Source organism: Schistosoma mansoni, chromosome 1 (assembly GCF_000237925.1).
Source record: "Schistosoma mansoni strain Puerto Rico chromosome 1, complete genome".
Classification (NCBI taxonomy): domain Eukaryota; kingdom Metazoa; phylum Platyhelminthes; class Trematoda; order Strigeidida; family Schistosomatidae; genus Schistosoma; species Schistosoma mansoni.
In genome coordinates, this window is record NC_031495.1 from 9495076 (window position 1) to 9511982 (window position 16907).

Here is a 16907-nt window from a genome sequence, read left to right on the forward strand (position 1 = left end):
TTCCACAACTTTCTTACACATGATATGGTTGAACTCCACTAGCCACAGCTTCTCACTATTACTCCGAGAACTCCATTCTAAAGCTTCTCACTTGTGAGTATATGATTACTATAAATACAGAGGAAATTTGCAGAGATTGTAGAATGTTCATAGTTTAAACCACCAATTAATCTACTGAGAAATCCTATACTAGGGAGAAACGTTCATCCAGTCCTTTCAGTAATGATTTTGGCTAAGATCATTTCGTGATTAAAGCCATGCAAATATTTATTTTTATGTAAATGAATCACGAACAATTAAAAAAGAGGATGATCATATTCATTTTATCTATTCTTCAACGAAATATCTCTCAGACAATAAATGACTATGTGTATGTGTACTCCTCTTACCAAAATTGTTTATGTTTAAATAAAAATTAATGTGAATTAATAAACACCGTAGAACTTCAATGAAGTCACACATACTTTATTTCTCCTCATATTTTAAACATATTTCACATGCACATTGATTTTATTAAGAGAACATAAGTTTTGTTTGCGTTTGGAAAACAATTCAGTTGAGCAATCACATAGCACAATCATTACAACACTTTCCACTACTGAGAAGTTCAATGTTGAAATGCAAGAGAGCAAGAGAACAAAATCACCTCAACACATAGCATAATTTATGACATAATCAACCATGAAATTCCCAATTCCTTTTTTATGATGTTGATTTTCCCTGTTGTACACCTTTATTTATCCAAATGTGATATTGTCTCAGCTGATCTTTATTTTCTCACAAACTTTACATATTTCCTTCTGATTTTCATTCTGTGTAATTGTTTACACATGTGTTCTCTTTCTCTTCTCAACAATTTAATCATCCAAAGAATAATGAAATATCAACCATATATATAGTTTTACATAGTTTATTGTATTGAATCTAACTGTATATTCAATGTTATTTTCATGTTTCATTGTTCATTTCTCTTTTTTTTTTAAACAGGTCATATGCCCATATGTTGTCGATATTTTCCCATCAGACAAAAATGATAATGATTAGGTTTGTCCTTATTTATTTATTTAAACACATGAACAATGGTACAAGGGGGCACCAAATATATATGCGCCACACAGATATTGTCATTCCATTTTAATTGTATGAGGGCAGTGATACTGCCCGGATGCCCAAACCGAAACAGGTGGTTTTTTTTAGGGGGGGCACACCCCGAGCCTTTGACCTAGAAGTCTAATCCACAAGGCAGCAGAGCAACGTAATGAGATGCGGTCACACGGTAGCCGGTGACCAACAATACATTCGTATGACATTTGTTCCCTCAGGGTACTGAAGCCCATGTGCACCATTGGTTTTGAATCAAGGTTTCCCAACTCCCCTAGGTGGATCCTCCATATACCCCAATCGGGTTAAAGCTCCAGACATGGACTTTTCGTCCTCTCACTTTCGTAAACAACACCCCATCCGCGAAAAGGCAGTGAGTAGGACTTCCTTGGCAGTGGCTATATACGCGTGGCCATATGAGAGCATTTCTAGAGAGAGCGCGGGCTCTCTCCACTCTCGGCCGTACCAGGGCATTTGTTACTTATATCGCTCTCTGATTTCCTTATCGTTCTCTTCATATCAACCTTCTGCTGCCAGGCACTCCACTTCCGACTGGTACTACATACTGCTTATAAGTAGCATACATCACAATAGCACAGAAATTTGAAATAAAATCGTCTAATAATTGTTTGTATCTACCAACGATTATCTAAAACACTGAATACACTTATGTCTTGATTTCTGGATTTCAAGAGCATGTTGGTCAACACAAAAAGTATGGGATTAAACCGATAGATTATAAAATCGCTACTTCTTATAGTGACATATATCTTGGATAAACTTTAAAACTAAAAGATTTTTCGACACTATGTACTTATCATAATTCGAAGACAATGGAGTGGAGATGGAGAATCTCATTGGCTGCTTTAACCATTAATTTTCTGTTATTTAATAATGTTCCAAACATGACGTAAAAATAAAGCTTTTAGTCACATGGCCAATGACGTGGGTTTTGTTTACGACTTCGAAATTATTCAATAGGACAACGAAATTACATTGACAACATGCTGGAATAATATAACTAGTCAAACAGATTATGTTTTATATGCAAAACATTTCTAAATTTTGTAGTTAACATTATGAGCTAGTTGTATCTACATAACTTCGTTGCCCCAATATTATGTTATCCAGATATACACATAAACAATATATACAGCGCGATTAGTACATATCCAAATGTAAAACTTCCTACGGCAATGTTCTATCAGTTAAACGACCATATATATATTGATGTATCAGAACGAAGATTGAAAAAAAATGGTAACACATCTATTTTATGGATTATTATTACTATATATATTACTAAACTATATATTGCATAATTACTAAATATTTAGATTAATAAGCTCCCGTAGTTCAGTTATCGTAAACTTTTGTTTAACTCATTAAGTATTATTATTACTGCTTATTATTCCTAATTTATTGCCAATCAACTATGCACAGCTTGCCTTGTTCGCAGATACATTTGGCTTGTTTGTGAGAATTGTAATTTTCTATCTTATGGTCCGGTAGGATGGTACATAAAAGCCCGCGTGTATTCGAAATAAGTGACGCAAAAGCTAACTGCTAACTTCTCTATGAACTCAAGGAAGGGAATGAACCAGTAAGAGAGTAACTTGTACTGGATAATAGTTAGCTATAGAGGTTAGAATGTATAACTGGTCAAGTCCACGACTCTTGGATATAGACGGAATGGTAGATGCAAGATAGAAAAATATCATAGATAAAAGTGTGATTAGTGAATTTAGCACGTGATATGGATTAGCGTCTCAAATTTTAAGTTGTGATTTCAATGTCTAGATACATTTTACGAACCGGAAAATAAATCATATGACTAAAACATTCTAAACACAGTAATGAAATGTAAACAGTAAATCAATAATAATGTGAATCGTGAAAGATTTTCTAAAACGAAAAAAAGCTATTTGGGATCATTTCTCCCTAAGATCATATTCCTTCATCTTTTCCAGACAACTGTAATTAATTACACAGAAGCATCTACATTAGTGTTAACTTATTTAGTAGTTCAAAAAGTGAATGAGATTTTATCGGTTAGTCAGTTATAAGCAACGTAGAACCTGGTTCAATTCGCGATAACATAACAGCACATCGATATGAAATTATCAAGATAGATTCAAAAGTAGTGAAACTAGTAACAGTATCTGGGGATAGTAGGAAACATTAAGCAAAGAGAGAAAGAACTCGAGGAACGAAAAGCAAAAAAAAGACAATTTTAAGACTAAAGATTCAAAGGAAGAGAGTGAATGTGTTTCTGCCATTGTGAACGATTTTGAGCCACGTCACCTAAAGTTCGTGACCATTGTTTACAATGATTGCGTGGACCCTAATCAGATAGTCTGTACTAACCAACAAAGCTCAATCCAACGTCAATCACTTCATGGGCTGGGGCCATGTCTTGATATGGCCATTACTAGCTTTCTTTCAGCCAGTAAACAGAGACCCAAGACAATTAAATAGTGTGAATTATGAAAATCATTATTTATCCAGCTTACCTCTCCTATTGTTGTACTACTCTTTCTCTCACTTCCTGTAGTGATGTGTGACAAATTGCATCGGAGATAAACACTCATGTTAGGTAATACATTAACCAAGATAAAGCTTGTGTACACAGTTTTCAACAACAATTTTTCAGTCTAGCAATACTACTAAACTGGCCAAGCCAGACTAGGTGGAGTGGGATTGGAACCTGTTTTTCAATGGTTGAAAGCTAAATGGTTCAACTGCTAACCCATCAACTAACTTCATTTATGTAATGGTTTTAATTTGTTGGTGATCATTGTTATAAACCAAATGTTAACTGAAGAACAGTAGAAAATCAATGTGTAATCAAGAAACAATCTCTTTTAATTTGTGAATGGAATTTTTCACTAGTAGGTCTCCGTTGAGGCGCGAGTAAAACCCAGGTTTCACTGGATAGTCATTTCGTCCTAGTATGAGACTTCTCAACAGTGTGTACACGCGACCCTACGAGGGATAGCAACTAAAACCTTCAGACCTCGCAGTGAACGCTTAACCGTCAAAATCACTGTGTTGGCATCTAATGGTACACATTTCTAAAATCAATCGGATTCGACAAATAGAGTGACGATCATTCACTGGCATGGGTGATAATTGTTTCACCCTCGACGTTTCTGAATTCCATCAGATACGACTTTCCGTTAGAACTATAGCGACTCATCTGGAAGTAATTCAATAATAAACTTGATTATATACATCGTTAGATTATTTGACTGTTTACGCTGTAATCTACAGGTACTACATAAAGGAATACAATAAATAAACTAGTCAGAAGAGATGAAAGAATACATTAGGATATGAAGAATAAGGAATAGATCCGTACAAAAGTGGGCTCAGTAGCTAAGTAGATAGTGCGTTGGGCACTCGTAGGCAAACGGTATTGGGTTGTAATCTTAGTGTAAACATTAACACTGGGATGCAGGTACATCCCTGATAGGACGAAAGTGGACCCTGGATTCCACGGCTAGCCGAATTCCATCTATTCTATAAAAATAGATTTCAGATTTAATATAAATATTAATTTCTCTAAAATGAAAATATTAGTTGTAAACACATATATTTAAGTTTTTCTTCAGCAAATAAATAATTAGAATTCAGCAATCTAAAACCTTACCGACAGTGTAGATTTAACTGTTGATACCTTAATGTGGTTATGCTTAAGTGGCATCCTATAAAAAGATGGAAGTGTTAGTAAACGGGATAAAAATGTGAGATCACATATAAACCCAATGTGATTCTTGTTCAGCATTACGTTCAATTCAGAGTAATCAGAACTATGAGAGAAGGAACCTGTCGTATCCTGGCTCAAAGTATTACTAGAGTTATCACTATTACTTTAAACTTGTCAGGCAGTAAAGAAAGAAACATACTATACAATTAATAAGTAACAAATGGGAAAGGTGACTTAGTGGTAAAAGCACGTAACTTTCAACTATTTGGTTCGAACCTCGAAACATTTACTTTGGTATAGGCAACCCAATAGTCTTTACACAGTGTGTTTGAACGTTGACTAAAAAAACCTGTAATTGGTACAAAAAAGCACTTAAACTTGAGTCAAACTAAAAATACCTGCTGATTTAATAACAGGAACGTTAATGTCAAACTTCACTAGACTAAAAGTTAATGACGATCATTATCAGTCTAATTCAAGTATCCAATAAGATCAAAAATCCACGATTTTAATAGCAGAAACAATTCATACCAGTGTTTAAATTTCACGAAAGAGTATTTAAGTGATTTATTTAATTTTTAATAATTCATCAAAATCACAGCACCTATAATAAGCACACTTTAAACACATCAAGTAAATAAACAAAATAATAATATAATATAATGTTGACATTGAGAAAATTATTAACCACTCATAGGACTACTTAGCTGTGAAAGAATTAACAAAATAAAACAGTAAAATTACAGTGAGTAGATAGCTCTGGCATGATTAATGAATTCTTACATATTGCATTATTAATTATAGTAGATGGAAAAAAGTTAAGTTTAAGTTACAAATGATGGTGCCTCCAAATGCCCTGGTACGGCTGAGAGTGAAGAGGGCCCACCCTCTCCCTCGAAATGCTCTCACACGACCATGCGTATACAGCCTCTGCCAGGAAAGTCCCACTCACTGCCTTCTCGTGGCATTACTGTTATTTACGAAATTGAGAGGATGAAAAGCGAATGTCCGGCGCTTTAACCGGGCGGGTGAACACGTTGAGTCCACCTGGGGGAGTTGGAAAACCCTGATTACAAACCAATCGTGCGCATGGGCTCCAGAATCCTGGAGAAACAAATGGTGTATGAACCTATTGTTGGTCACCGGCTACCATGGGATTGCATCTCCTCACAATGCTCCACTGCCTTGTGGATCAGATCTTTAGGTCAAAGGCTCCGGGTGTGGGCCCCTAAGAAAACCACCTGCTTCAGTCTGGGCAGCAGTATTACAGCCCTCACACAAATCAAATGAGGTTTGTGTGGCGCATATGTATCTGGTGCCCCTTTGTACCAATATTTATGTGTTTAAATAAATAAAACGAATGATGGTTAGTTATAATCATGAATACCCAATATATGTCAACTTATATTACGCGTGGCGTGGATGAGGTGTTTTATTTGTTTGTAAGTGAGAAAGTATCCAGTGAAACAGTTGACCTCGTAATAATTCACGACAGTGAAACATGGTCCGTGCAATTATATTTAAAGTAATGGTCATGTACAGGGAAATAATTGAATTGATAAGATTAATAGTAGAGTTTAAGGTAACAGTAGAAAATTGGTTGATGAAGGTATAAACCTTCATTCATTGAAATGATTATAATATATGTTACACACATCTCTAGTTATTCACTAATCCCAAAAGGTCAGTTAGTATTAAAGTCAGCTCTTAGCTTTTCATTTTTCTGAATTATAAATAAAATGGACTTCCCACTGTTCAGCTTTTATACAAAAACCTTTTAATTCTCGGAATTAGTTGTATGTACGTTTTCTTTCTATATAAAAGAACTTGTTAACGAAATATAAACTGAATGTTTAATTCTATTCCATTGCTAACTATAAACTATACAGCTTAATTTGCATGGACTTTATAGGTGAATCATTAGGTGAATATATATTTGAAAACTAACGACATTTACAAAGTCAATCACTTATGCTTTTTTCTTTAGTCTAATGATTTTACAAGTTTTATTCAAATCAAATGTGATATTAAATAGGAATAATATATTTGTAATATCTCAGCGAATGAATTTGAAGTAAATCCAACGTTTCGCCTGGTAATCTGGTCCAAGGTTTTTCAAGGAAATATATTTCCTTGAAAAAGATTATTCCTATTTAATGTTTTACATCAACTTGGCGCCCAAATACTGTGAAACCATTCGTTCTAATTTAGACGAAAGTTCTGATATATTGTTCTGTAATCGCATCAAATTATCTAAGAAAATGTACAACTGGTAATAACCACCGAATTTTCAATCTACGCTGTTTAAACCATCATGTTCATCTAAGAACGTTAAGAGTCAAGACTCCAGACAATTCACCGTGTTCACGAAAAGCAGCTGTTACAGCTACAAGAGTATTTCTTAGGGAACGTATTCATAAGTCCACTAAAAACTTGGAATCTCTACGTTCAAGTATAGGAAACAATGATAGTGTTTCATCATTAATTATACCAACAGAAATAAAAACAAATGTTGTTGAATTTTTCAAATATAAAGAAAACTTTTATGACCAAATTACAAAAAAACGTCAAATAAGAAAATTCGAACAAATGTTTCAACATCCATCAAACTTCAATAATGACGTGATTGGAAACAAATCCAAGGAACTAGATATAAACAAAATAGTTGTGAATCTATGAGATATATTTCCTTGAAAAGCTTGAACCAGATTGCCAGGCGAAACGTTGGGTTTACTTCAAATTCGTCCGCTGAGATTTTACAAATATATTATTCCTAATTAATGTCTTACATCAACTCGGCGTCCAAATACTGTGAAACTATTCGCTCTAATTTAGACGATAGTTCTTATAAATGTGATATTATGTTTAGGAATTACATCAGTTGAAAAATTATGCCACAATTATGAGTATTTGATATTCTGTTTTATCCTAGTTTGGGATTTTTCGGAGGTACGGATCTATACCTGGTCAATCAAATTGGGAGTAAAGCAGTGACTTACACTAATGGCATCTTACAATGGTTGTGATAAATTGTGAATCAGCGTAACGAATGTAAATGAATTAGTCTACAAGAACTGTGCACGTTGCAAGAAACGAAGTTGTTGACTGCTGAATAGAGCCGTGCTAGTAGATGCAGACTAAATGGTTGAAGTCTACACGATTATCATAACTAACGGTTGCGGATTTTGGATGATATTTCTTAAAATTGTTCTCGATGGTGAAGAAGGATTTAATCTTTGCCTTCCATCATATCATGAATCTTCAAATTATCGGACGCTTTATCTTCCGCGAATACGTTCTTCGATCATAATATTTATGCTTAATCTTTTTTACTACTGTTATTACTACTGTTAATCTGGCATTCATTTTAATGATTTCATTCCAGTGTGTTGATGTGGTAGCTTCAATCGATGCATATACATGCCAGATCCGACATCGCCTATGGCTGACTTGTGCAGTGTCAAAGGTGATCACTAAGGAGATGTTCTATTTAACCGATGGAATGTGACTGGCAGAGGAATTGATGATGTTTCGTCCTATTTGGGACCCGTCAGCTATATATACCTGTTAGATCCTGACGAAGAATAAATGAATGGTAACTGCTAGGAATTATTTATGGACTGTTATTATACATACATTCTGATTCTATAACTATTAAGTAACTAAACTGCATATATATTTACATTTCTCGTATTATAAAATTTCATTTGACATATTAATTACTATTATACGATTTACTATTTTTAAGTTACATCCAATCTATTAGTTACAGTCTCTCACACACTCACAGTCCCTTTCGGTTAGATCTCTTATAACTGTTACATCTATTTTATGGTATCATGAGGTCTGATTTACTTGTACATAATCTGTGGATGTCTGAAATACATGATTTATACAGCGGAAGATGAGATTGTGTTCTGGATTCAGAAGGCAGGGCTAGGTGCGAAGAACCAATAAAGACTCAGAGTAGACTCTAGGCTGTTCGTGCTGGTTAATGAATCATTGGTTCGGCACAAGACAGAGATCGTATAAGTCAGTGTTCTGATTAGCGATCTTATCACATGATAATTAACGGGCTACAGGACAAGACAGTAGCTACATCTCAGAGCTGATGTTCACTTCGCGATTCAAAACTAGTACCTTTTATTTCCACCACCTAATGCGTTATCTGCTTAGCTTCTGAGTTCACATAACCAGTCACTTGTGCAACAGGTATGAATTTTGATACAATTTGTAATGGTTTTGGATTATTCCAATTATTGGTGTTTTCGACAGAATTTCGATCAGTAAAAAATATCAACAATCGAATTATCCGAAATAACATTACAAACTAAATGAAGAGCTAAACAGTTATTCAGTACTCATTGATTTTCAATTATTCATAAGATCTTATCTGCAAATTTATCACATAATTGAGTGAGCCATGTAGGTGGGTGCAGATTACCTAGTTGGGGTCCTCAGGATTGTCGTAGCCAATGCTTATGGACTTTTTATATTGCTTAGAATCGTTAGGAATAACACAAATGTATTCCATCTTTGTCTTCACTTAAAATCCGAGTTCCAAAATGTTCTAACACCTTTTTTCTTTCCCTATACTTAGTCTTTTCTACTACTTCTACTACTCTAAGACTTGTCTAGGAATAGTTTTATATCGGTGAGATAATGCGGCTTAGTAACTTGAACTAATATACATACATCCCAGGTTTTACGTTGCATATGATTGACTGACTATTCATAACAACAAACAAACCATGAACTCCTCCTAAAAAGTCTTTTTGATAGGTAACGCATCAATTATTTCTATTAAATAAAAAAGTTAGTCGGTGAGTATTGGCGCCTTTGTAAGAGCGAACTAACATCTGCATATTTTTGATCATTTTAGAAAGGATATCCATAAAGAAAAAAAGAATAATTGGACTTTATCAAAAATGAACTATTAAATATTCAGTAAATTATATTTTAATCGATAGGACTTTAATACCAGATTATAATCCATTCTTATCAGTTTTAATTTGATCAATATTGTTCAATTTAGTCGAAGTAGACTTTTCATATGAATACAGCAGGAACAATGAGTGATGTAGAATAAAATGAGTTCAGTAACGATTTTGTAAATTGACTTTAGGTTTTAATAGGAGGATTATAATTTCCTATTGATATTTAGAACTGCAAATGATAAGTCTCTGTTGTGATATGTACAGCCTGAAGGACTGGTAACGATACATAGCCATTAACTTGTTCAACGGGTGGGTAAGTATTAACAAGGGTTTGTGATTTTCAGTTGCTGAAAATCATGATTGTAACTGGTCGGTCTCTGTTGCTGTTTTAGGACCTTATGTAAATCGGAAGATAATATATTACGTAATAAACAGACATCGCACAGAATCGGTTACGGTGGCCAAATGAATTTATTTTTTTTTGTCTTCTTATCTATCTTGAGTTTCAACATTATTTGATAATTTCTATTCTCTTTTACTTCATTCAATCTTACCGAATCATATTCTCTACGTCAAGCTATACTCTTTCATTTCGAGTCCCTTTGATGGGCGGATATAGTTCGAATTCAAACGAGGCACAAATTTACCGTTTAACTCTAATTATCGGACTTTACAAGTTGAATAGGATTGATAATTAAGTTGTTCGGAACAAGATATTTGGTTGACAAATACAGTTTTGTATTTTTGCTTTTAACTGATGAAAAAATTAAAATGACTTGCTTTTCTCAGCTTATTTGATTGACAAAGTATACAGCACTTTGAATGTATTACATGTATCATGAACTTAAAACTCGAGAAATATGTGTTTACATTAATAAGAAAATCAACATAACATTGACCATTGAGAGTTACAAAACTTAGAAAATTAGCTGTTGAAGTAATAACAGCTGATTTTCATGTAAAACCATAGCTGAAAATGGAGTTCGAGGGGAGGAGGACCTTACATATATACATTTTCGAATAAGTAAAGAAGATTATTGGAACTTTGGCAAGTATCTATTGAGATTTTATTACCTTGCTCTACTTGAGGTGGAGAGTTTTAAAGCTTTCAAGATGGTTATTAACATGTCTCTAGGGAGTACATGACCTATCATCATCGTGTAACCTGAATTATTTCAAGTAAAAATAGAGTTCACAAGGTGACATCTAAAAATCCCTGTAAAAACCAAAACTATACACATAGATATTAGTTACCTCACCACCTAAAACTTCCAACTGATGGCTTGATAGTGACTGTAAAGCACCAGGAGGAACAAGTAAAACGTTATTACGTAAAAGTAATGGTCCACGTAGACGAATTTTTACTCCAGGTCGAAGTTTTTTTAATAATTCTTTAAAAGGTAAAGAAGATCGTGATCTTGTAGATTGGGTGCCAAATTCAATAACTTTGATTTCATTCACTCCATCAGTAAGAAACAAAGTGAGACAATTGGCTATTGTTGACTGTCTAAAATTGTTTGTTTGAGTCGCTTCAACAGAAATATGAGAAGAGAACAGGAAAAGAATGTATTTAAAGGTAGAGAATAATGATTTACTGGATATATGTGAACATTAGTATTTGGGCGATGTAAACAATGCTTCAATCCCCTTTACTTATTTTGAACAGTTGAGGAGTATGTTTACTCACTTTATCCACAAACAATTTAACGTGCTTCAATGTTTGATAGATGTTTGCATACCTAAATCCTGAGTTTGAGAGGAAAGACGATTAACTGGACTACCAGTCATTAAGTAACATGATAAAACACACTTCTATTGATTCATTGAGAGCAAATGAGTAATATATCTACCTTAAAAACATCATATTAATAGCTTGTAATCAAGTATTTGTAAAATGTACTTGACTATTGAGGTAGAATGTGTCATTTACTCAAGAACAATGTAGAAAATATATAACACAATCTACTTACGACTTTGATTAAGATATTGACTAACAGCTTGTGTCATTTGTGTAGTATGTCCATCTGGATTATTTTCACTGTCTACTTCCAATGAAGGTAGATTCACGCTCAAATTACCCTCATGTCGTCTCAGTTGACCATAGTATGATTCACCTATGTTGAATAAATTGACAACCTATATTGAACAAGTAAATCAATGAATTATCAACTATATCATTTTTAGATTTTTTGTTTCAATGAGAAAAAGTTAACACGCGAATATAGTACATTTGTAGACATGTCAACTATATAAATCGTACTGTAATGGTGTGGGATTTTATGAACGAAATTTATGTTATTAAAGTGAGTGGATTGAATGTCGACTGATACATGATATGCAATGATACGATATACATAGTCAATTGATGGAAACTTACGAAACCGAACTATTGACGTAAGTCGTCAATCATACTGATATCTGAAGACAAAACAGTTGTTCAGTAGAACAGGTTTATTTTCCAAATAAAATAATGCACTTATATACAAGATATTGAAGACAGGTATAAGAATGATTAGAAGTCACTTACTAAATAGACAATCTAAGAACATAGGAACCTGTTATAATTGTTTTTTGTTAATAAACAACCCAGCTACTCCTATTGCTTAGTATTCTTATACGATGACACTCGACAAGACCCCAAATCAGAACACGTTGAACAGGAACGAAATTGTATTCAAAATAACAATGGTAGGTGAGCAGCAATCACTGGTTTGAATAACGTTCATATATTTATAGTATATACATAAGAAGCTTCTAGATTTTTTCTCCAATAATTTGCCAGGGCTGATTGGTTTGGAATTAGCCAATCAGCGCGTACCATCACGATCATGCACATAGCATGCCTTAATCTGGTTTATTTCCCGCTAACAGAACCACAAATCATTCACTCTCCAATGGAGTGACATATCATATCAATTATACAGTTTCAGAAAGTTTATCAACTACATTTTAAGTTATCAAGAATCGGGATGAATAGGCCTTATTAAACGACCATATTTAAAAAAATAACCAGTTAGTATAACTAATTGACCAAGTACAATTTCATATACTCGGAACTTTTAACCGAACTTTCTGTGTATGAAAGCTGGTTAGCGTTTTTTTAGCGAGTTGATTTTCTACGGGATGGGGTCGCTAACCCCATGCCCAACCCTCCTCCTTTACCCGGGCTTGGGACCGGCAGTAGCCCCTGGAGGAGCTACAGGCGGAGTTCGTGTATGAAAGCTAGGAATACTAAATGGAAAAGAGTTTCAAACTTACTACCTACTGGCTGAAAGTAGGATAGTTTAATCACTAAGCCACTGTGTATCACATACACTAAGTAGGTAGTCGATTGGAATAATGTTGAATCTGATGTTCTTAAACGGCATTATTACTATTGTCAACAAATTAAACCGATACAGATAAAAATTTTGAGTGTGTTCCGTCAAAGTAGATCATACTGGACTGATAACTTTATCAACTAATAGATCTGTATTACTTGATGCTTCAAATGTATCCATTATTTTTATTTTTATTTATACATATCAATATTGGTACAAGGAAGCACCAGATACATATGCGCCGCACAAATCTCATTTGATTTGTGTGAGAGCTGTGATACTGCCCAGGTGCCCAGACTGAAGCAGGTGGTTTTCTTAGGGGGCCACACCCGGAGCCTTTGACCTAAAGGTCTAGTCCCGAGGCAGTGGAGCATCGTGAGGAAATGCAGTCTCATGGTAGCCGGTGACCAACAATAGGTTCATACGCCATTCGTTCCATCAGGATCCTGGAGCCCATGTGCGCCATTGGTTTGGAATCAGGGTTTTCCAACTCCCCTAGGTGGACCCTCCACGTCCACCAACCCGGTTAAAGCGCCGGACATTCGCTCTTCGTCCTCTCAATTTCGTAAACAACACTCCCGCCACGAGAAGGCAGTGAGTAGGACTTCCCTGGCAGAGGCTATATATTCGCGTGGCCATGTGAGAGCATTTCGAGAGGGAGAGCGGACTCTCCCCACTCTCGGCCGTACCAGGGCATTTGGGGGCAAATGTATCCATAATATTGGTCGATTTAGAATAATACATGTTTACAAAATTAAACGCAAAAATTCAACAGTGAAGTGTATCACAAAGCTTACTTGAAGACAAAGTTCACCATCCAGCTTAAGTGCAGGTGAATTAATGGTATTGCTAAAAGAATTGTCATGGGGATTTCTGGAAGTAGATAAAGTTGACGGTAGAACTGGACATGCTAACTGTTTCAAATCAGAATGAAGCCATTGTTCATAGATTAATTGACACCAATCAGACTTTGTAAGATGATTACATGCATCAATCCCTCCATGCTCTTCAGCAAGCCAAGCCACACAAGCATCAATCCAACCAGGAGGTACATGGATAGCTTGACTAGTAAGCCAGAAGCTAAGTTGTGCTACACCGGTATTTATATTCAATGTTGAAATAAATGATGTGACCATAGGTATTGTACTATAAAGTACAAATAATAATAATCAGTAATGAATAGAGGTTAATTTTTCTCATCTATAAGTTAAACATTATGAAATCTAAAAAAATACAAAAAAAAACTATTATTTACCAGGTATCTTTTATATTTGATACTCACAGTACAATAACGAGTGTCAAAATAATTACTCGACAAGATACTATTCTATGTGATCTAGTTGTTTCCGATACATCATAACTGAATGTCATGGAATCCTTCAACAATATCAAACTGCAAAAATAGTTTCAGAAACTGCTTTCTATGAATATGCTACTATTTTTATGGGAGACAAGAAGTTAATAGTTAAACTATAGATGAATACACATAAGTTTATAAATATAAATTACGCAAGTCTACTTCATACAAAACACTAATCAATTTTCTGAAAAAAAACAGTTATTGACCAGATAGTTTGCCATTTACCAACACAATTCAAACAAACAGCCAATGAGTTAATGAACTGATAAAATGTCTTGATTTAGAGGTCCTTAAATTTCTTCTCAATTACTCCTGTCATACTCGACCTATGAAGCAAGTGAATATAAGAAACTATTTATAAATGTACTTATTAACTGCCTAGATTGCATTGAATAAGGTAAATGTTTTTGAACAATTCAGATGTAAAATTGATATCAACAAAAAAATGATAAGGCAGTACACATCAAGTAAACAGTCTAAGCTACCAGGCATATAGACATACACATAAAACAATACTGTCAACTGTTTAAGAAAAAAAGTAATCAGCTGACTTCCTTACAGATCACAGTGTAAACTAGGTAGTCGATTTATTATTACATTAAAAAGTCGAAATACAAATGAAAGGGAGTGTAAAACTAATAAAGGATTCATAAAATAAAACAATTGTTATACATCGATCAAACAAAATCATACGTTTATTGAATGAACAATCAGCTGATATACATGTAACAACAACAAAAAATTAGAAAAACCCATGAATCATTCAAAATATAATTAGTTTGCTAGTATTTATTATATGGAAAAGTGAAGTCCAAAGCACAAGATTTTCGTAACATAGCAAAGAGGAAACATGTAATAACAAAACAGATACTATCCTACTACAAAGCATTATTGAATGATTGAGAACTGTTCGTATGAAAGCTTACTGATATGGAAGATAGACAGTAGAACACCTTGAATCTACGTGTTCGAATCGTGTAAAATCTAAATTGCTTTATCCAACACTGCAATCGATATGTGTTGTGAATGAGAATGTCAACCGACATCCAGAAAATTTGTCAATTAGAATCCTCGTTATAATTTCTATACCCCACGTGTACTATTTCGTCTATAGTGTCGTGTCCTACGCTTTGATGCGCTCCAACTGTCAAAATTAACATTTAGCAAGGGCCGATATAGTCTTAGCTCCTATTAGTCTACCGGTACGCATGTCTTCTACCATTAATCTTCAGTTAAAATACGAGAACAAATCAGGTGAGGGGACCCAGTATATTTATCTCAAACACTCATTAGTTCATATGCATGAATCGTCAGACAGCAACACACCCCAATTAAGAAACAATTTGCACACAATGATGCCATGTAAGTGGAAGACAACGATACACAACTAATCAGTAACAATTAACAAATGGTAGAAAATATAACAATAGTTGATGGGTCCAACGGGAATTTACAATAACAAGAACAGAAATACAATAATTCAATTATCGAATAATTATACAACAAAAATAGGAATAATAAGTCTGTAAAGTAGTTTCAACTTCTCTAATATTCGCTTCATATCAAGAGATTGTTAAACTAACCAAACATGCAATAGATTATAAGAACGTTGGAGGGGGGACAGCTGGAAATGTTGATAGACAGGTAATACAATAACTCCTGCTATCAGGTACACGATAAATCCACAAATGCTTTACTTGGCGGACTTTTGATTTTATTAAGTGACGTTTTTTCATAATCCCTTCTAAATTATGACGACTTGAACTATACCTATCGACAATTATATGATAAAATTCCACTTGCATCCTTAGAACAATTTAATAAACAAACATTTGAAGTATAACCAGTAACCACTCAAAAATCTCATCACTTGCAAAATTTATGAACACAGATTTATGTAAATACTGTACTAAGTGAATAACAGGACACATTAATATTCAGAAGTGATTGGGATTCTACTTCACAACTCAGTTAATCAGTCACAAGCAACATAGAAGCTGGCACACATATGGATCGGCTTAAGTTGGTACATCTTATTAGCACAGAGAGATGAAAATGTTAAGAGAAATGCCATAGTAGAGGTAGTAGCCGTACCAGTGATAACAGAAGAGATTAAACATAGGTAATATGATTCAAGAGTGAATTCACGGAACCAAAGGTATGTAACAACTTTGAAACGCATGATCCAAGGATAAACAAAAATTGAATACATCTGCACCATTGCGACTCATTCTGAGCTATGTCATCTAACGCCTTCAATCATTTGACCATGACAATCAGGCGGATTCCAATCAGGTAATCTGTACTTACCAACCTGGCCAGTAGTTAATAACTACACAAATGAAATATGATCAGTGAGATTCAACATAAATATAACTACAGGTAAATAACCATCAGGATTTTATAAACACTATGTGGAATAGGTTTAACCACTAGGTAGGCAAAGCTAATATTAAGGTGTGAGGCTTCAGAGACAACAA

General features: G+C 34.4%; 1 protein-coding gene across 1 annotated transcript in view; it reads right to left on the reverse strand.

The window, feature by feature from the left end:
• Nucleotides 1-14203, reverse strand: part of Smp_073800 (hypothetical protein) — a gene marked incomplete at both ends in the record, with an annotated part of 33920 nt that extends 19717 nt beyond the window's left edge. Inside the window, 3 exons of the mRNA XM_018793181.1 lie at nucleotides 11002-11276; nucleotides 11718-11883; nucleotides 13865-14203. Coding sequence (XP_018647719.1) covers nucleotides 11002-11276; nucleotides 11718-11883; nucleotides 13865-14203 — 780 coding nt within the window. The remainder of the gene's footprint in view (nucleotides 1-11001; nucleotides 11277-11717; nucleotides 11884-13864) is intronic.
• Nucleotides 14204-16907: the final 2704 nt, after the last annotated feature.